This window comes from Chenopodium album, chromosome 14 (assembly GCF_948465745.1).
Source record: "Chenopodium album chromosome 14, dcCheAlbu1.1, whole genome shotgun sequence".
Classification (NCBI taxonomy): domain Eukaryota; kingdom Viridiplantae; phylum Streptophyta; class Magnoliopsida; order Caryophyllales; family Amaranthaceae; genus Chenopodium; species Chenopodium album.
The window spans coordinates 2456432-2478474 of NC_137847.1; the positions used below are offsets into that span (position 1 = coordinate 2456432).

Here is a 22043-nt window from a genome sequence, read left to right on the forward strand (position 1 = left end):
CAGATATGAATTTTCTTTTGTTTATATTATTTTAATTTTTATAACTTGGTTTATGTTAATAATATCGTATGTAATACAAAGATTTTACATATTTTGACTGATATGTTTTTGAAGTTTACACAATTATAAATTCTTTCATTATGTCCGTGCATCGCACAGGAGTTAATCTAGTGTATAAAATCATAAAAGTAACCAACGAGTATATTATTGAACAACGTTACCAAAATGAATGCAACTCATTGTCCTTCGATCAATACATCGAACCCAAGATGGTCTGAAACTGAAGACAGAAATAAACGCTTTAAAAATACATTCATCAAAACTTGTAAGACTAGGTACATCAAAACTTGTAGGAAACCGATATTTGTTCCAACCATCATGGTCAAAAGAATGGGAAAAAAAATACCCGTAAAATGTGAAGAATGTACACAATACATAATACATTGCCTTCTTTCCTAATACAGGAAAGAGAAGCCAACCCTAAACCAAAACTAATATACCCAGTTCACATGTATGCTCCACGCCAAAGCTTAAATAATTTGCTCATCAGAGATATGACTTAGTCGCACCTGGGCACAGAATGCGTTGCTTTGCCTAAAATTGCAACCACCAGTCTTGACGCAGAAAGAATCAAACACTAAAGCCATACGAGACTTGAGAGATGACAGAAGATTCACAAGTACAATGCAATAGCAAACTCATATGCCGCCAAGATACCAACAAAATGCGTTGCTGTCTGCCGGTCTCCATACAACACCAACAAACCCATTATATTTGATACTTCAACAACTTATCTGTCATAGGTGGTTCCAAAGATGATATACATTGCTCCCATTGTCCATTTCCAAGCATCTAAAATAAAAGAAACAAAACTTAACCTCTGCAGCCATCAAAAGGTTCAACCACACAGATACACAAGATATAATGCAAAACTCAAACTACATGCGATAAAAAAATGATAGCACAACCAAAATACAGTTGGACTTCAGATTTAGGAGATGCATACTGCACGTTTAAACAGAAAAAAAAAAAATTCTCAGTCCATATCAGATCAAGAGTGTCACAGGCTCACAGCATAATAGACACTGCATGCACATGATGCATCTGGTGTGATGCACACAAAAGCATGATGCATGTAAAAGGAGCACTTAAACATGTAATTTTTCCTAAACACAAAATTTTTGGTCTCATGCGCTCACATTGGCAGTATCTGGGTTCAATACACTAGAACACTTAGATGATTGTGCCACCATACACAATTAATATTAAAAAGAATAGCATATCGCCGTGTCGTATCCGAAGCCTCCCGATATACCCTTTTAGGGCAATATTGTTAAAAAGCACCATACGATGTCATTTGAAAAGTTAATGACAGCAATTACTGAATTAAAATTAATTATTAAAAAATATTTCTACAGATATATGACGAAAGAGAGACTAGGGTATTGAGTCACTGCAGACCTGTTTATACCCATGCAACACCTGACATACTTCATTATGCAGATCTGGGCTTTTAATTTCCTGTGGTCAAAGAAGCAACAACATTAACAGCTGAAATAATCTATCCTCAAACTCTTCTAGTGACAGCTTTTGAAAAAGAAAACTCCTTACATGCCAGCTAGCTATTGCCTTCACCAAGAAGGGAAGGGAACTTAATGCTGCAGTAGGATTCATCTTAACCTGAAAGAAATGAGATAGCAGATTACAACATAAAGCCAGTAAAGAATTCAAGAGCCATTGTAAAATATACTCACCATCGCACATAAACCTCGAAAAGCGTCTTCTTTTTCTATGTCATCTCGTATCCTGCCACAGCACAGTTGGTTAACAGAATACCTAACTGCGTACAAATGTAGTGTGTGTGTGTGTGTGTGTGTGTGTGCGCGCGCGTGCGCGCACAACATTACATATCAATTCAAAAGCTGAGAAAAGATCCAAAGAGTATTGAAAAGAAGAAACAGCTTCGATACTCCAAACATCAACATTAAAACATCATGGCTTGAGCACGCTTGTAAATAGTAAGGGTGTATAGGCGTTTTAGGTAGATAAAGTAAAAGTAGAATATAAGACATTGATAGAAAATGGTCAACGGGCAAAGCTCCAAAGAGTATCAAACAGAAGAAAACAGCTTCAACACTCCAAACATCAACATAAAAACATCATGTTAGGCTTGAGCACACTTATTAAGCAAATAGTAAGGGTGTATAGGCGTTTTTGGTAGATAATGTAAAAGTAGAATAGAAGACATTGGTAGAAAATAGTCAACGGGGAACCCACATTACATGAAAGAGAGAGAGAGAGAGAGAGAGAGCAAAAGAGTGGAAGAGCCCAAATCACATTGGTTTAGTGGGATTAAAATAATCCAAGGTAAATGAAAGTTGTGTGCAGACAGGAGAATCATTTTAGTTATCAATATATAATCAGAGTAGTATACCAAGAGGGGGGGGGGGGGGTGACATACACTAAGACTGACATAATTTCTTCTGCATTTTAGCTGAGGCAGAGAAAACAGGTGAAAAAGCTAAATACGCTAAGTGTTGAATTCTGACATTGGTACTTACATGGCCAAAGCATTACACCATGGTTGCATGAAATGCTCCATATATGGAGATACAAGCTCGGGACAGGCCCAGGCAAATCTTCCAAGAGTAATGGTAGCATTCTCTATAAGTGACTTATTAAGCTCCTGATGATGGTAAATCACAAAGTTAAATATATACAAAGTATATATGTATATGAAAGATTCAGAACAGAGCATCATTAATCAAAGAAGGGCGATCACCTGTGTATGTTGAAGTATTGGAACTAGGGAAGAAATGACTGTCATTACAACTGGTTTAATATCTTGCTGAGCCTGAAAACAATAGAATGTTAAATAAACGTATAGAAGCAAGTACAAAAGCCAAAAAAGTATTCAAGCCAAAGGAATGTAAGAAGTAACAAATTTATAGCACTATAGTGGATGGTTTACATTTTGTAATCAGCCTTGGGTAATGTTGTATGTTGTATTATAGAACTACCAAAACTTCAAAACCACCTCATAATTAGACAACTGCTAGAAGGTAGAAGTATTTGTCCAACACAGAGAAATGAATAATCTTATGCGATTCAAGCTAGTCCAAGCTTAAGATTTACCAGATTTAGCTTTGCTCAATTTTTTTTTTTTTTTTGTAAATTTTAATCTCTTCTGTAGCTGGTAGTTTTTACCTTGAATTTATTGGTTCACCAACTCTTAAATTAGTTAGTGTAAATTTGTTGGAAAATCTCCCTCAGCTTTAAACCTTGAAACCTTATAGCAGATTTGATGTCCAAGCCTAAAATCAATCAAATCCACCCACCTATAAACTTTTGTCATTCCTCTTGACAAGCAAAATGTAATTGGGATCGCATAAGAAAATAGACAGCCATGAAAAGGTGGTAAATAGAAACCCAAATCCTTCAACTTCTTTACTTGAGGCAAAGAGCTATGGCAACACCAACTAGCACTCCATCTTCCCATGAAACAAAAACACTAACCTATTCCCGGCTGAGACCCATTAAAACACAAAGAACACTCACATTGAATATGATCAATCTTATGTAGTAAGATTCGTCTATACATTCTAGACACAGAATACAAGTGAGCATACCTTCACTGCTAATTCACCGATTGCCCAACAAGCATTATTTGCAACAGAAATCGTATCTTTTATCTTGGAAATATCCTGAGATTAAAAAGCCATATAAGTTATTCCCAGGTAAGGACATCAATCAAATATTTGAAATATAAACCCACTTACCAATTGCTTTGCTGTGATTTCTAAGAACCGTGGCAAGTAAGGGCGGAGATGAACAGGACAAACCTATCAACAAGAACAAATAAGTAAAAATCTAAAACTAGAAAGGAGGAAAAAAATATATCACAGGAGATAGCAACCACCACGGAGGATTGAGTCCAAAAGTCATCCTTGTTTTAATTAACAATAATTTCTAACAGCAACTTACTCTTGCAAGGTCACCAAGGAGTGCAAAAGCACTCTGTTGGACATCAGGAGCGTCATCCATACAAGATTGCAACAGTAGATCTTTCATGTTACTCTGGGACACCTATTGTTTTTCCAGTCCATGTTAGTGATAAAACTATAAAAGCAAAAATCGACTGAAGACAGAACAGATTTTTCAAATGGTTCAGCCTTTGAATAAGGATCTCAAATGCACGCATACAACATGGACAACACCCAAAAAATTTTGCAGATGACCCAATAATTTATAATAATTCTCATTTTTACATAATTTATCAAGAATCCTCTTCAAAGTAATTGTTTTAGAAAGAGTGTTTCAATGAAAAAAGTAATTGTTTTAGAATGAGTGTCTTAATGAAGGGGGTGGATGCAAAGGATGACAGGACAGCTTAAAGAGCATAGGTAAGATCAAGCAAGAATTAGTATATATTGTACAACAGCAAAAGACAGGAGATTACCAAACTCTCTATGCCACTGCCAAGGCCCTCTACGAGTCCAGAGAGTAGATCCAGAGAGCAAACAACAAACTCTCTATCATACTGAACACCAGTTGTAGTCGGATTGACCTAAAATGAAATTATAATTAGCACAACATTTTCCATATATTACATCTAACAAAAAACAAGCAAGGGATAAAACTGGTATGAAATGTTAATTCAAGATAAGCTTTTCCATATATTACATCTAACAAGAAAAAAGCAAGAGATAAAACTGATATGAAATGTTGGTTCAAGATAACATATGGTTGATTACAAAATAAGAAATGACCATCTGTTTCTAAACAGCAAATCCATGCCCCGCAACTCAGGCAAGAATTATCATAGCCCATGAGCCCATCTGTATTTAATCATTTTGAACTGGGTTTCACATTCAAATGTTTGTTTGCAATAGATATACACAATACACCAACTTAAAAATTGTTTCCAAATAACTTCATTTGATTAAGATATCAAGCTGACGATTAAGTTTAATGTAATGTTAATGATTTTTTGCAATACTACCGCGAAATATGGCATGAAGTAATGTCTTATCATCCAAACAAGTATGGATTGAATCAGAAACAATAGCAAAAATAAGATGCCTAACCTTCGCCAATTGTTGCGTCTGGATGATGTTTACGCACCTCTGAAATACAGGTTCAGCAAACTGAGAAAACCCTGGACCCAATGCCTGAAAAACATGCTGTAAATGTCAATCTAGTCTACAATTTTATAAATAAATAAAAAAACTGTAATGATGTATCTGTACTCTGTAGCCCACTTTTAAAACTGTCCTTATATTTTTTTCAAACAGCTCAAGAGTAATCCCATAAGTTTCTGAGCATTACATGTCCCAGAAAATTAAGGCATGACTTTCTGACTCTGGACATTGTAAACCAATTCGACAGAGAAGTGTTAGTATTACACAAAATAAATGTACACAGACAACACTAGATGCACAAATCAGAGAAAACTTCATGAAAGATCCCATCTATCCGAGGGAACATCGAATTGGAAATCAGTTTGCTCTTTCAACACAATCCTCAAACACCCATTTTATGTACAGAAGGTAACTAGCTCTAAACAGAATAGTGGAATTACCTGTGCTATAGATGTAAAGCACTCAAGCAATGGGAATATATCCCTATCAAAACTGGAAAGTTGTTGCCACTTCGATATCAGCGGAGGCATTAGGATTTCTAGATACCTAGGCTGCAATTACATACAGCAAGATTTATGTTCATTAATACATATGTTGATTACAGAATAAAAAGCTAAATTTAGCATAATAGTGAAGTGAAGCACATGATGGAACATTATAAAAATGTTGATAGAGCAATGGTTTTTTAAAAGAGGGGCTTACCTGATTTAGCTCCCCTCCTACAGCATCAGCTAAAGTTCCAATAGCATCATAAACGATCCTCAAATTTTTTTTCTACAGTAAGTTGAAAAGCAGCAGATACAACAACAGTTAAAAAGAGTTTCAATGAGACGATCATATGTAGCAAAAAGAAAAAGGATACTCAGACTACAAAATAAAGAACCTGATATTTGCCAAACGCGCACATCAAGTGCTGCAAAATAATTTCTAAGCGTGGTGCCAGTTCTTCAGCAGCTTCCTATAAAATAAAGCATCAGTAAGATGTAAGGAAACACCGAAACTCTGTGAAAAGGGCATGAAAGTTACAGCAAGAACCTCTTCAAGTGTTGCAAAAGCTGAACAAGCAGCTTCCTGAACACGCTTGTTTGTGTCCAATATTCTTCGCAGAAGACCCATTAACACCTTCTCGAATTGTTCATTGCCGTTTTGATCACCAAGGCCCTGCAATTATACAAAAATGCACTCAGAATGCAAAACCCAAATAATATCAAGTCAGCTTCTTAAGATATGAAAGAATAAAAGTCAATGCAACTCAATGACGTGGTAAATTAACAACATTGTCAATAAAAATAATGGTTGCCATCCTTTGATACAGAAAAACTTTCCTACGGGTCTTTAAGAGAGAGAGAGAGAGGGGTGGGGGGGGGGGGGTTTCTTATGTTGGTTGGAAATGAACAGAATACATCCAGTTCCTGGCTACCGTCACAATAATAAGGATGAATCATTCTCCAATAATTATTTATAAAAATAAAATCCACCAATCAATTGAAAAATAAATAAACTACATAACTCAAACAGAAAAACCAAGCATCCATGCTAAGAGTCTATGACACACCCCCACTCACCAGTACTTCCAACTTCTAGGTTCTAGATGCACTTTACACAATTACACTATCAAGAAAAGACCTATGTTAAAGTCTACATTCTACAAAGAGTTTCAACAATCAAGGAACACAGTGTACTAGGCATGGTTCCACAGCCAATCATTAATCAAGCTACCAAGGATTAAGCAAATTACACAGATCTCTCTACCAAGCTTCATATTGCATCTAGATAAAACCTGTCTTCAGCATCTTCCCTACGAAAGGATACCAGTCACTAAATATGAAAAAACCCAGTGCAACATTCACTTCAATTATGTGGATCATAAAATTCCATTTTTTTATAAAAAGCAATTTAGAATATGCCAACACTGTCATATTGCCTAGTGAATAATACAAAGTACCAAACAGCTTGGCTCAATCAAATATTTCATTACACACAGACACTATACCTGAACAACAAATTTGCTGAAACGAGAAAGCGTCCAACATGAAATGCTCCGTATAAGAGGAAATTTATCATCCAAGAGAGGAATAAGAAAGCCGACAATCTGCAAATTAAAAAGCTCACGGTAAGTTAAATTAACGAGGGGGATAGACAGTTATGTAATAGAGTTAAAAAGGTATCCTGCATGTTAGGTTGAAAAAGATAGAAAATTGAGAACAGCTGAAATAATACTACGTAAAAGATAGGGAGTATTTAAACAAGCCATGATGAAGTCCAGTTCTATGCAAGAACACAACAGCAAAATCAACCACTTCATAGCAACACCAGAACATCTTTCAATCATTTCATCACTTGTTGAATTTCCCAAAAAAAAAAAAAAATAAAAAAAAATAAAAAAAAATAAAAAAAAAATAAAAAAAAAACATTAAAAGAACAAATAACTTTACTTTGCCACCCCTTCTTACATTCAGGATGTGATAGGAAACTGAAAATAGGATAACCCAAAAAATATGTGCTTGATTACTGACAACTCCAGCAGTCTTATCTATCTATCTACACCACACAACATCAGCATCAGACTACTACACCAACCCACACCCATAAACACAAAAAAACCTAAGAGTGACAAGAGCAACCCAACAGATTATTTGGCAAGTGGAAGTACAATGCAAGGAAGGATACTTTCAAGCCAATCTGCCACCATAAATACACAGCATAAATATCAGAAGACGTTGACCTAAATCTTCCTGCATAGTTACAGACTTGTGGCAATGTCAACACAAATTTATAAAAGACGGGTGTGCAATTTAAAATTAGTACTTCCTTCGTCCCATTATATAGTTCACGTTTGTGTCTTTCCGTGGTATTTAAAAAATAGGAGGAAAAAGTGGATGAAGTACATTAATAAAAGTGAAAAGTACAATCACAGACAAAAGTTAGAGAGAGAAAGTAGAAAAAAGTACAAGGCATGTGCAAAATTCATGGGTAAACTAGGAATTACATTGGATAAAGTTAAAAAAGTGAGGGTATAATGGTCTTTACATACTATCCAAAAATAGAAACAGGAACAACATTTTGGATCTTCAAAATAGGAAAACATAAACTATATTATGGGATGGAAGGAGAACTTGTTTTCATTTCAGACATTAAAATTTACCATCAATAAATACTAGGAATTCATTGCATACTGACTGAAAAGTTTTGCCAAGAATCCACTTCCCATTTTACATTTGGAGTTATAATAGGAGGCCATAGTGCAAAAACTAAAAACTTCCAGGCTTCCAGCTCCCCATTCCAAAAAAATTGCAACACCAACCTTTTTTTGGCCAATTCTGAATGATTGCAAATTCGCAACACTTCCTGATTTACCATGGGACCACTACTATTTAATTGTTTCTCTCCCACTAACCCCACTTGGACATTTTCAAAGCCCTCATTAACCCAAATTGCAGAATGATATATCATGTATTACCAGCTTATTCGCCTAAAACTACATGCAACCAGAAGTACTGTGAATTTAGAAATGGCGAGATTAACAAGCAATTATTCTTTACATCAACTTTAGATTGCAAGCTATGATAAGAGCTAATTTCATCCAACACAGCAGTTAAAACAAAAGATTTCATTGATTTGGGATTTTTAAATCATTCAAGCAGGGAAGTATTTGATACCAGGGCCCACTGAAAATGGCTTTATAAAGAAGGAAACGCCACTAGAAGATCTTAGTCAGCCAGACACTTCCAGCAAAATGAAAAGAGACCAACATATTTATCACACAAACATATTCTAGGGATAAAAGGTTCTAACAAAACACTATGATTCGATATGAATGGACTATGCAGAAATGGATTATTTACCCTCTGATGTGCATCACCATGGAAAGAATGAAATGAAAAAACATTAAAAACCCTGTTCAGAGCATTTTGGGTAACACACAAATGTAGCCAAAAGCTAAGTCATCTTATGAGGGGTCAGAATCCGGATAAATGGATCGAGCTGTTTATGGTTTCATGTCAAAGTCTGGGTTGCTCATAAAATCTTACAAAAAAGTGTAATAAGGAATTGAATAAAAATATTAAATAAGCCATAAGGATCAGATTCAGGTTAAAATTTTAACGTCAAGTTCAATTCTCTCGGTAATTTTGCTTTGGTTAATACCAGCTCTGCGCTCTACCCAGTAAACACATAATTTTTCCACGATTGTATGCTATGGTCTTCAGCGGTAAGCCCGTGATGATAAAGGGTTCTGAAATTAACATATAACAGTCACCTGCCAGATAGTCAGTTTGCCACACAGGCATACACTGACAATTTTAACAATCCATCACCTTAACAGTTAACACCTCCAAACAACAAAGTGAGCATGTCCAGAATGTGCTGAATTTATACTAGCCCTGTAAGCTTAAGGCTCGCCTTTTTCACTAACTTTTCCCTTCTCCCTCCAGCTGGTTTCACCGTTTCAGGGATGCTTTCAAACAGCAGCTAGCCCAACCAAAAGGGCTGCATCATTCATAAAGATATGGATTATGCAGAGAGGCCACATAGTCAAATACATTACTAAATTTCCACATAAATGCAAACATAACGCGATGAAGATTTAAAAATATGAACTGCTCAAATTGGACAAGAGTATCCACAACCTACATGCATAAATCACGATACATGATCAGAAAAGGGCATTACCTCTGAGAGATGAGGGTACAAACCATTAATACAGCCCTCACCAACAGCACCAATGGCTAAAACAGCAGCTTCCCTCTGTTTCCAGGACTCATCATCACTAGCTGATAAATTAGCCTACAGAAAATGTAAGTATTACACAATTAACGTTATGCAAACCAACAATTAAAAGAAATCTTTTGAGATAAAAGCATAAATGTTATGAAGAAAAGTGCTGAATATGCTAACAAAATTGAGTGGGTTTTTTTTTTTTTTTTTTTTTTGGGGGGGGGGGGGGGGGTGTTCTAATTGCCCTAGATAAATTGAAAATAAAATGCAAACCAATACAAAATCATCAAAGGTCACACATATTAAGTGCAAACTCATAAGTTAAACCAGTACAATTCTACTAGATATCAAATCAAAAGTAATCATGAAATCAGTGACTGCTAATCCAAAGAGACCACTGTGTTTCAAAAGCATCCATCAGTAAGGGGCCGAGGAGAAAAAAATCAAATAACAGCAAACATCACATTTCAAATACTTTGCTCTCCTCATCCTGGCTGGGCCAAATTAAAACCTCAAAATTATTTAGAGCAGCCCCAACTACCCCAAGAACCTCAACAACAAACATTCTAGCGAAAGAACTGACACAGAATGAAGTATCCATTGTCAACTGCTGAGATCTCTCAGAGTCCAAACAAAAACTACAAAGTTATAAATGGCATAAAAACCAAGGCACATAAGGATCCATTTGGTCATGAGCCGTTAAACAGAGACATGGGCGGAAAATACATCCAACTGCGGAGATTTCTCAGAATCCATACAGAGCAACGAGACTCCTGTAAATCAGTTATAAAACTACAAAGGTCATTTGTGGCATAATGACCCCGGCAGATAATGGATTTCTAATATGAACTGGTACAGCATGAATCCAAATGAGAAATTGGTGCTTCACTGACTTGTGGATTATTACTTAAAGAACGATTCCAATTACCCTCAAGTTGTAACTCCTTTTGGCTTTTGTCCTAAAATTATATGTGAAACTTTGGACTCAGAACATTGTAAAAAAATTCATCAATTCACAAGGGGCAAAAATTCAGAGAAAAAATGAATACCATAAATAATAAGCATTTACATAAAAGAACTTCTAAACTTCAGAATTTTCATAGATTCCAATCAAAATTAAATCAGTTACTATCCTAGCTACTATCTTACAGATCCCTCTCAAAAAATCAAAAGCTACCTACTTGTCAAAGAAAGAAAATAGATACAAAGAACTTGTGGAAAACACAGAGAGAGAACCACAAGGGGAAAAAAAGGTCTAATACTTTGCTTCATCAAAAGAATTGATTACCTGAATTAAAGGCATAAGTGTAGGAAGAATATCGTCCCCAAACACATTAGAAAGAATATCCAGAGCAGCAGCACTACATTTTCGTAGATTCCATACATTAACAACATCATCCTGTGCAAAAACAAAGGATGAAAAAAGTTAAGCAATGTGCTACCTCTAGGACAACAAAAACAACAACAACAAAGTCTTAGTACCAAAATAATCTGGGGTCGACTAACAATAATTGTCATTAAGAACCATACACAAAAAATGGAAGAAGGAAAGAAAAGTGAGAAAATGAAAGTAGTCTAAAAAGGAGAGAAAACATAGTGAGCAAAAAACGAGGGCAGTGTAATGTAAAAACCCAAACAGAGGATATAAAAATAAAATTCGAGAAGGTTTTGTAAAAGAAGGCTAAGCTAGTATGCTACCTCTAGCAACATGAAATTAAACTTCCAAGCAATCATAACAAAAAGACATGTATGGTTTTTATAAAACAAATGTAACAGGATCCAAAAGCATACATCTTCCTCAACCTCCTCTGATCCATGTAGACGTGATGAATGAAACCGGGGCTTCAAATCCTGTGACACCATGTTTTAACATTATTCTAAGCATTAAAAAAAAAATTAAAAAAAAATAAAAAATAAAAAAAGAGAGAGAGAGAGAGAGAGAGATCAAGACAAAGTAGCTACAGACAATAAGTACCTGATCACGATCAGGTACAGACTCATCCTCCTGCAACCACATGTTTTGAAAACATGTTATACAAATCATACACTACAGATTTCAATTTTCAAACACCAATTTTAACAACAGCACAACAGTCTTACCTCTGCTTCAGCTATTGTTTCGTCATCATCAGCATATACCATATTTGACAACAAAACCTACCACAATGTACAGTCAATTAAAAATAATTGTCACCTTTCATCAAACAAAAGACTAACTAGGATATATGAAGAGGACTATAGACAACCAGAATAGAGCCAATTTTACAAGAGATGAGAATTTTAAAAGACTAAAGTACCATCTGAAAGTCTAAAATTTAAGCAACAAAACACGTGCACACGTGTACATGTGTGTGTCCACACATAGGGGAGGGGAAAAATTCCTTGCAAAGTCGCTTGAAATGCCAAGCTGTGAAACTGTTGAGTATAAATACATCCTTCTTCACATGTTCAAAATTATTAGTTGCAATTTTAATAAATGAAAATGCATGTTTCAAACAAATCAAGCTTGAAGGAAGATTATAAAACTTTCAGTTCAAGAGCCTTAACTATTTGCATATTCACATACATAATTTAAGGGTCTAATGAGAAAAAAGTTTTTTAGGGTCAAATGAGAAGGCAGCTCAAAAAGTGAATCAGCAAAAGGGTAGGGTTCCATTATGAACTTCTGGTGCAACCTTATAGTCACGTGAGTGTACAGTCCCTCTATAATTTCATTCTTAATGTTTGCCTTTTCAACTCTCTGGTGTAAATCTTTGGCAATTAGTATCTCTAATTACATATTATAAAAATATGATAGTATGATAATTTACATTGAAACGCATCTATTAAAAATTCAAATGACTATCTTTTTTACCTTTGACTACATGAACAATAAACAGGAAAAGCCAAAAAATACAGAGAATTTATGAGTTACAAGTGCAACTGTTCTTGCATTTCAGTAGGCAAAATACTCCAAAAGAAAAAGGGGGGAAAAAAAAGGCCAAGTCTTACAGGAATAAGACGTGGTAAGAACTCCTTCAAGTTCTCAGGTGGCAATTGAGCATCACAATAAGCAGACCTGCAACCCATCAATGATAATCCTTATGTAATGAATGCACATAAGTTGTAAATGCATGCTATATACTATGGAGAAATAGCAAAAATAGAGGATAAGTAAAACTATCACAGCCACTCAATTGTATTCAGTATGCCTTCGTCCCACACTCCCACCCTAACCTTTTTCTATTTATTAACTCCCTAACTTTTCCAAGCTACCCATACCTAACTTATAAAACGGCCCTCTCCTTACATCAGTTCATTGCACAAACATCATCAGCAGAGAAGAGGGTCCAAAGCTCAAAGCCATAAATGATAATCTCCTGTGACACCACCTGGTCTCCCAACCTTCCTAAAGTATGATGGACATAAAATCATAAAATGTCACATATTGATTGACCGAATTTCATGTTCAATTGGTGTATTTAGGGTTAAACCATTCAAATGCCAAATCTGATTTCAACCAACGCTTCTCATGGCAATCAGCCTATGAGGTAGTCATACTTTTGGACACTCTAATTCAAGTGTTTCAGATCATGTAGAATAATAAAGTCAAAATCAAGATGGAAAATCTTGTTCACTTTCTCCTCGTTCACCATTATTTCATAGATACCTTAACATAACAATGGCTGTTAAACCCTAAAACCTATATCAGCTTCTTACACTCAAAACACAAAGGTACCAATAAAGGTTTAAGTCCTTCTGTTCTGTGCACTGGTTGTTTAGCAAAGTTCAAACTGATATGCAGAACCTGCTAGGCTTCAGGATTGTGAAGCAGGACTCATCTCTTACATTTGGGTGGCTAAAGCCTTCATACCTTTACATTCATTCATTTTTTTTCTTTTCAGATACAGTGGGCTTGTTCACCTTCATCCTCATTTAATTTGTGGACCTATTCAAAATATGGGGGAGCAAGAACAGAAATGCAAAACAAAGCTACATATTGGGAGAGAATGGGGAAAAAACAAATTTGATAATATGCCTTATGTTTCTATAGCGCTACTCTACAATAGCCTTCCACGGATGCTCCTTGATGATACAAAGCGTGACTAGAATGCTATTATTTCAATTGACCTTGCTAAAAGACTCATCGTCATCCATCAATTCCAAATAATTACTTCAACAAAAAATACTACTACAGATCTGGTTTAATTAGCTATGTACATACTTACCAAAATTCACAAGCTTCAAGCGCAACTTCATCATCACCATCCTTGTTGACTTGCAGCATGTATTCTATGACATTCCTCAAATGGGGCTGCAATTTTGCAAAGATTATTGTGACTACTTTCCCTTATCCAAAGCCCATAGAAAACAAAATTGGAGAATAAAACTTTTTCAGCGAGCAAAATAAATCAGTCATAGGAAGTAAGATGCTAACCTCAAGAAATGAGGGCTTAACTTCAACTAGCTGAACAAAAGCTGAACAGACCTGCTCAATGTGAAAGCACCAAAATCTTTTAGAACAGGCACAAGATCCATAAACCTTAGCATATGTCACATAATATGGTCGATACAATGAAATTTCAAAATAATACATAAAGTGGAACTATCAGCTAAAAGTACACATAATAAAAGGTAGAAAACATATAGAAAGGAAAAATATCAATCGAATCTGATTACATAATTGGCAATTCTCAGTAACTTAAAAGTATCATGTAGCTTGCCTACTAAATTCAGTATTCTTGGACAACACTAAATAGTTGACAATTACAACTTTCACATTAAAAAGGCTATTCCATCAAACATCCAATTCTGACAAACATACAATCCAAATTTCATAGTTCTCCCATTTGATGCCAAGCTATATACCCCCATATCTGAGCTATTTTGTTGTCATCAGAACAGTTCAGACTTATTGTCTTATTCCAATATGGTTAGGTATTCAAAATTGTTTTTGATACTTATTTCTCTTCCAGCAAGTTTAGTTCCTCATTATATATTCATTACTAATTGGAGTAAATGAATACCTTCAAGAGAGCAAAAACAAGACCAATCTTCCAATACCCAATTCCTCTGAAGTATATTTTCAAAAAGTATTCATATTTAAATGGGGTGGAGAAAAAACACACATATCTAACTATCTATAAAAAAGAGAAACGTTTCTAGATTGTAGGGAGCACCACATAAGGATGACATGTACAAAATGTAATAAATTTTACAGGTTTATCACAAAAATTTAGTAGAATCATCCATCCCCTGGTAATGTAAAAGCTAAAAATACTACTAATTTGTATACAATATGCTCACACAAATTCTTATATGTGATGCCACACCATTAATTGATGGTGCGACGAATTTAAATATGGTTGCTATTTATGTATGGGTAAGTGACCATAAAAAAATAGAATTATTGACCATGGATTTACAGGTATACTGCCGAGCAGATATGAGGACGCTGATAAGCAAGGTTACCGCTATTGAATCAATTGGGTTATTGATGATTTTGCACATCAACGAGCAAGTGATATATCTCAAAAGACTACTTTTGATCAGCTATGCTAAACGAGGATAATATGGGTCCGGCTTTCATTGTTTCAAAACTTTATCAAAATAATGGCTCATAATAATACAATTAAATTTGTGTGCAGGGAGACTAATCAAACGACGACAAGAAAGACTTACCAGTTTTCGCACCTCCGGAGCAGGATCATTAGCAAGAAGAAACAAGCCATGGAGATATTGGTCCATTGACGTATATAGATACTGAAACCAAAATCACATACATAAGGCTACATTGAAAACCAATTCATCAACAGTGTGAAATTGTCAAGAGACTTACAGATGGCATTAACATAATGTATTGATTGACTGAATTCAATGCAAGCTTCCTCAGTAAGGCATGTGGTGATCGAAAAAACTGTTCCACAGGATAGACAAACAAAAAGAAAGTAAGAGAGGCCGATACACATGTTCAACAGCCCCAACAAATTGCAAAAATTCTAACATGATATAGGAGTTGAAAAGGCAATAAAGCAAGCAAAGAACTACCTCAAACAATTTTGGAAGGAAGATGTTGATTGGGCGTTCAGTCATCCCTGGAACATCTGCATCAAGCACTTGAGGTACATCTTCACAAACCTATTAAATCACATCCTTACTTTATGTCAGATATATTTCTAGTGATATGAGAGTAGTAGTTGTGAATTATAACTTAAGGCATTAAAGTGCAACAAGTAAAAAAAAAAACTAGAGTATTCAATATTGAGTTATAATTAGTTAACTAGTTGGATGTCTTTTAAATTAAAAAGAAAATGCCTTCATATCAGAGCTAACTTCCTAGTTACCCATCCCCTTCATGTCCATGATGTGTGACAAGAGAAAATTACATCAAATACAGGATCAGACGATCAGTAATGTTTAATGAAACACTACTGCAAATACAGCAATCAAATTCAAGTATTTTAGAAAAACAGAGACGATTACCAAGAAATATGAGGCTAATGGTTCATGAAAGTTCAACCTTATGACTCAAATGCACTTTTCATAGAGATGAAGGTAATGGCCAAAGAGCCTAAGAAATGGATTCTAACAAAAGCTACATCATTAGAAGCCGTATGGCATTAAAACTCAAATTAGCTTCAATATTATTAGTCTTTTTTATGAGTCATATAGCTTTCAATACAAATTCGATTGAAGAAACAAGAGGTTCTAAACAATTATAATCAGATTATCATACAAAAATATCTCTATATGGTATTATGGTTGTGAATGAAGCTTGTGTATCAAAAGAGCTATTACTATTGTCACAAGTATTAGATTTACTGTTTTATATCAACCAAAGTATAGTCGTACCTTTGATAGAGCATCCATAGCTCCTTCAACTTGATTGGGATCAGCACTGCCTAAAGAAGTTAAGAGAGCCTGCAACAGCTCAGGCCAGCCAATAACACCCACCAGCTGCACAATAACACTAATAATGGTCCCAGCAGTTGTGCGAATGTGCCTATCAGGTGATCCTAGACAAGGCAACAGCTGTGATTTAATATATTGCTGATTAGCTGGGGCCATAGTATTAAAAACAGTTCTAAGATTATTCTTCAGAAGTAGCCCAGCAGCTTGCCGAACTTCCACAGGTTTTATCTGCAAGGAGAAAGGAAGCATATTTAGAGAGTTGTTCATCATTCAATTACAAAAAAAAAAAAAAAAGGATTGACAAGCAAACAAAACTGAATAATAATTCTGTCTGATCTAAATGTGCAAAACACAACAGTAATGAGTAATGACAGCATTTATAAGGAATGCAATAAAAAAATATCTTCCCTAAAGGAGAGTAGTACTTTTTACTAAGAAATTAATAGAGAGAGAGAGAGAGAGAAAGCGCAACAACGAAGAAGAAAGTATAGAATAACAGCAACTAGTCCTCGCAGAGAATTGATACAAGAAGAACTAAGACTAAAAAATTTAAAGTACAATCTATAGGAATACGTCTTGCAAGGGGATCAGAATAATGGCAGACAATGAAACTACAAGCAGATGTGTATGGTACCCCCAAGTCCCCAACCCCAAAGAACAATCCCAACTTCGAATTTTGCCAAGAAAAGCATATTGTATCTAAAATTCAAATCTTAACACATACTCCCTAAGCATATATATAGTTAACTCAATAAGTAAATCAGTTTTTTTAGTCTTGCTAGGTCAAGATGCAGCTTTAATTTGTGTAGTAAAGATAGTATGTTAAGATGGATGTGTCGCAACACATTGAGGGATAGAATTAAAAATATAAATATTCAGAGGAAAGTTAGAGTAGCAGATAGGTATTGAGGATTAGATATAGACTAAAGAAGAATTGGTTACTAATAGTTTGAGAGACATTACTGGAAAAAGCACCAGTTAGGAAGGTGGGGGGTTGGGGTAATGGAGACCTAAGCATAGTCAAGATGATTTAGATGGAACAAATTAAAAAGGACATGAAGAGAGAGAGCCTAGTAAGTGATGTAGCATTAGATAGAAGTGAATGGAGGAGAAGGATCTTTGTGGGATAACCACATGACAAAGACTCTCGGCTCATGCAATGACCCACATCACTAACGTCTTTTTACATTTAATTCTAATAATAAAAAGACACTAACCCCACTGTATATGTATATATATATATATATATATATATATATATAAGACACATTGAAAGGGATCTAATAGGATCCCACATGACTATATTTTTCCTTATCTATAAATCACAATGTAGTCAAAGTAGAATTTGTAAATAGTGTCAAAAGTTAAAACATGTCAACCAATTTGAAAAAACATTTTTTTAAGCAGTTCATTCGCATAAACTACGAGAGATCAAAAAAAAAAAAATCGCCATTTTAATGTTTTGAGAATTCGTAATTCAGAGATTCCCCAGCTTATTTCACATTTAACTTTTCGTTTCTTAGCATCATACATTGGTGCTACCCACCCCAATATCCTAGATCCACTACTTATTACAGGCAAAGTCAAAAATGGTTTACAAAGCTTATACTCATGAAATTTTAAACAATAATTCAAGGTCCACACCAACTCTCTAAGAAAATTATTCGAATGTGTTGCTCACAAACGGAAAAAATGTGGCCGTATACAACCCAACACAAGTCCGCTGATACGGGTATGAAATATGGTCCTGACACACCATGATGACATTAGGTATGGCAAAATTGCAGAATATTTCAAGCAATCCTACGAGTTCTCAAGAGCAAGAGCAATCCATCAAAGTTAACTCCTTTAATCTCATTAAAATAATGATGATGACAGATTGAAAGCTTAAATTTTTACTGCATTTATTTTAAGTGTTACATTTGCAGGGAAAATTCTATAGGAATACCATAAGACTCAGTGTTGCTTTATGGTACAGAATGTTGGGCTTCTAAGCAAAAACACATTACAAAAATAGAGGTTATAGGAATGCGCATGTTAAGATGGATGTGCGGGAACACTCTAAGAGATAGAATCACAAATGAAGTTATTCGAAAGAAAGTAGGTGCTGTAAGCATTGCAGAGAATCTAAGAGAACATTGTCTTTGTTGGTTCAGGCATGTAAAACGAATACTCCGGTACGAAGAGTGGAAGAGTGGAATCATAGAGAGCTTAAAGGAGGGAGAGGGAGACTGAAATTGACTAGGTTGGAAAAAATTACAAAGGATATGAAGCAAATAAATTTGCATGAGAATGAGACATTTGATCGTAAAGGATGGAAGAGGAAGATTTTTTATGGATGACTAAATGGAATAATCAGTTTTGGTTCATATAGTCAACCCCACTTACGGGATTAGGCTTTAATTGATTGATTTATTTATTTAAGAGGTAGGAGTATTTGGGATAGTCGAGTCATGGATGTAGGGCAGCTATCATGTTCTCCTATCTTTTTATTTATTTATTTTTACTTTTGACATTCGACCCCAATTAATTAAACTTCTAAAATGCATCCATTTTTCTAGGATAGACATCACATTATTGTGTAGGAAAAGACTTCCAATTTTTTTTACTTCTAAATTCATGACATTATCTTCTACAGTATTTCTATTCGAAAATGAAGTTGACAATCTATTACAATCCTAAATTGTAAGTTTCTGCACAAGTTAACTAATTATTTTTTGAACAAATTCTATTACCCGTATTACATTAATGTGTAAATGATATTAGTTTCTTATGATGTATATTTGTTGTATCCCTGTACTTGTGTCTAAAGTTAAGATGGTGTCTACATGTCCAAAATATTCGAAAATGACGTACCGGACACTTAAATGATTAAATCCGTACCCATAATAGATACTCATACATGTGTCCATGTAACATAGCTACTTAGACATTTACTAAAGCAATGCAGTTAATTTTAAACTATATTAGAGCTCAATGCATGGTCTGATGTCATCATAGACATTGTTGTTAAAGGTAAGATCTTTCAAAATATGCAACATATATGTTTGATAAGAAACAAAAATTATCAGTAGAAGACTCCTACAAATTTTTAGAGTAATCTAGACGCAAGAGCTAGATATATCCATGAGTTTTTTTCACATTTTTATCAATTGTGCTCATTTAAATTTCTCCAAATGAGTAAAATTAATAAAATGATTAAAAAGTCCCTACTTAGCTTTAGTTGTACCTTGGAAGGTTGGAACAAGATAAAGATGCTAAACTTCTTCTACGAATAAGTCAAACAATCTCAATTTACCTCGTTAACTCACCAGAGGGTATTCAATAATTTTTCTCCTCTCAAACACAAGTCAATAACAGCTTAGCATGAAAAATGAAAATTGAATATCTGTTAAACCAAATCCTAATACATTGAAGAAATCTACTACGCGAAACTTCTAAAGACAACCTAGCAATCTAGCATCACTAATCAATATAAGGACTCCCAAAGATTTCTAGCCTGTTAAGATAAACTTCCCTTATGGCCTTACATAAGTTGAGCTTAAAAGTCAAATGGAGCAAATTCACTATAACTCTATAAGCATGAAAACAAAATTTTACTTCAAAAATATTTTAAATCCGCGAAAATTCTTAAATTAAATTACCTTGCATTGGCTTCAAAAAGAAAGATAAATATAATTAGCAAGTTTTTGCGTAGTTTAGTGGGCATCCACAAATAACACAATGAATAAATCATCAACTAATTATAATATTCTCTACACTTCAATCAATTTAACAATAATAACATAAAACCACGAAAATCAATCAAAAATATCACGAAGCAAAAGGCAATTGAAGAAGAGAAAATTGACAAAGATGCAGAGAATGGATAGATACCTCTGCATGAGACAAAATGAAGGCGAGGTAGTTATTGAAATCCGGAAACTGTGAGTAATGTTGCAACTGCTGCCAAATCTGAGTTTTATCAGAATTTGGAACAGGTGACATTTGCTGCTCCAATAAACCGCATATCTCCTTGATCCCTTGCTCTTGTGGTTGCCATAAAGCACCATTCGTTGCCAATGCCGCCATCAATTCACTAGTTAAAGAACAAAACAGCAATTCCAGGTCAAATATCGATTACATCGAAAACTCATCTTACTCCCTAAAGACTATATTACAACATTAGTCCGCCACAAATATGCATACAAGCCCGTCCCTGACCTGGGGCAATACGGGCAGCTACCCGAGAAGAAAAAGGCGTGTTTTTATAGTTCCATCTTAACATTTAAGGGTTATAAACAAAATTCTGCAACATATTAGCAACTAAGTTTGATTTAATTATCAAATTAGGGTCCAAAAAATGCATAAAAATTCAACTCGCTTAATAATGTGAATAGCAACACTCTATCAATGAAATCGCTCAATAAAATCAATCATTACTTGAGTATTTATTACCATTAGTTCATCATCATAATAAAAACCCTAAATTGACCAAACTGTAATTAAATCAACGATAAACCCTAGATTGTGAAATTGATATTCGATTATTAAGGAAAAAAACATATCTTACCTTAGAAACTGCTTTAATGGAGGAGAGAAAGCTCAGAAGCCGCTTTAATGGAGAACTCGGAGTACGCTTCAATGGAGGAGAGAGAAAGGAAGGATGCAGCCTTGCAGCGATGCGGACTAAACGTGAAAAATACCGAAGAAAAAAAAATGGAGGAATACTAATGACACGTGTATAATGTTAACTGCTACGGCCTACAGTCTACGGAGTACTATACGTCTAACGTCTAAATAATCGAATCGTGCGGCGTGCTCTTACCTTTTGGCAACAAGAAGGTAAGCTTGGTGCAAAAATGGGGGTCGTGTGCACAAAATAGCACAAGCGGGTAAACATATCTTAAGCAAGCACGCGTCTATGGATAACGAGTGCAGAGTCGGGACTTGTAATGGCCGATAATATAAAGCGAGTACAAGCGAGTCCGACGACAAAGAGAGTTTCTTGGGAGGTTTTCTTGGTTTGAAGGGAATGCTTTAAAAATTAAAATAAGATAGCACAATATCTATAAAGGCTTAAAAAAAACACACACACACACATAAGGAGCTTGTAATTCATTCTCATTATACACACACATAGGTTTTGAGATATGAAATGTTACATTATCAAGTACGGAGTAAGAATTATCTATATAAAGGCAACCATGTCATTCTAGCTAGTTCAGTTTAGAAAAAACTCGAGACTCTATCTACCAAAACTTTAGTTTGGTTGTGAGCCTTTCCAAGGACTTTAATATTAAGCTTAAGACCTTT

At 34.9% G+C, this 22043-nt stretch overlaps 1 protein-coding gene across 1 annotated transcript; it reads right to left on the reverse strand.

Annotated features, from left to right (window-relative positions):
- Positions 1-293: 293 nt before the first annotated feature.
- On the reverse strand, positions 294-21471 carry LOC145579831 (transportin-1-like). Its single transcript, XM_081637110.1, has 30 exons — positions 21301-21471; positions 20625-20826; positions 16689-16976; positions 15885-15974; positions 15676-15753; positions 15519-15599; positions 14275-14325; positions 14066-14151; positions 12849-12915; positions 11958-12014; positions 11833-11862; positions 11649-11708; positions 11146-11256; positions 9813-9926; positions 7135-7233; positions 6177-6302; positions 6025-6099; positions 5844-5915; positions 5582-5692; positions 5088-5171; positions 4460-4567; positions 3985-4086; positions 3780-3842; positions 3630-3704; positions 2783-2854; positions 2562-2686; positions 1755-1806; positions 1612-1680; positions 1462-1521; positions 294-852 (listed from the first exon to the last, which is right to left on the reverse strand). Exons 2-30 carry the CDS (start codon positions 20817-20819, stop codon positions 769-771), a joined length of 2685 nt encoding a protein of 894 aa, XP_081493236.1. The 5' UTR covers positions 20820-20826; positions 21301-21471; the 3' UTR covers positions 294-768.
- Positions 21472-22043: the final 572 nt, after the last annotated feature.

Excerpts from the sequence above, each read along its gene's own strand:
- LOC145579831 (XM_081637110.1), bottom strand. The coding sequence starts at position 20,819 with ATGGCGGCATTGGCAACGAATGGTGCTTTATGGCAACCACAAGAGCAA. Across the intron at positions 15,600-15,675 it reads ACATTATGTTAATGCCATCT|TATCTATATACGTCAATGGA; the intron begins GTAAGTCTCTTG and ends TTTTGGTTTCAG. Across the intron at positions 1,807-2,561 it reads TGGTGTAATGCTTTGGCCAT|GATACGAGATGACATAGAAA; the intron begins GTAAGTACCAAT and ends GTGCTGTGGCAG.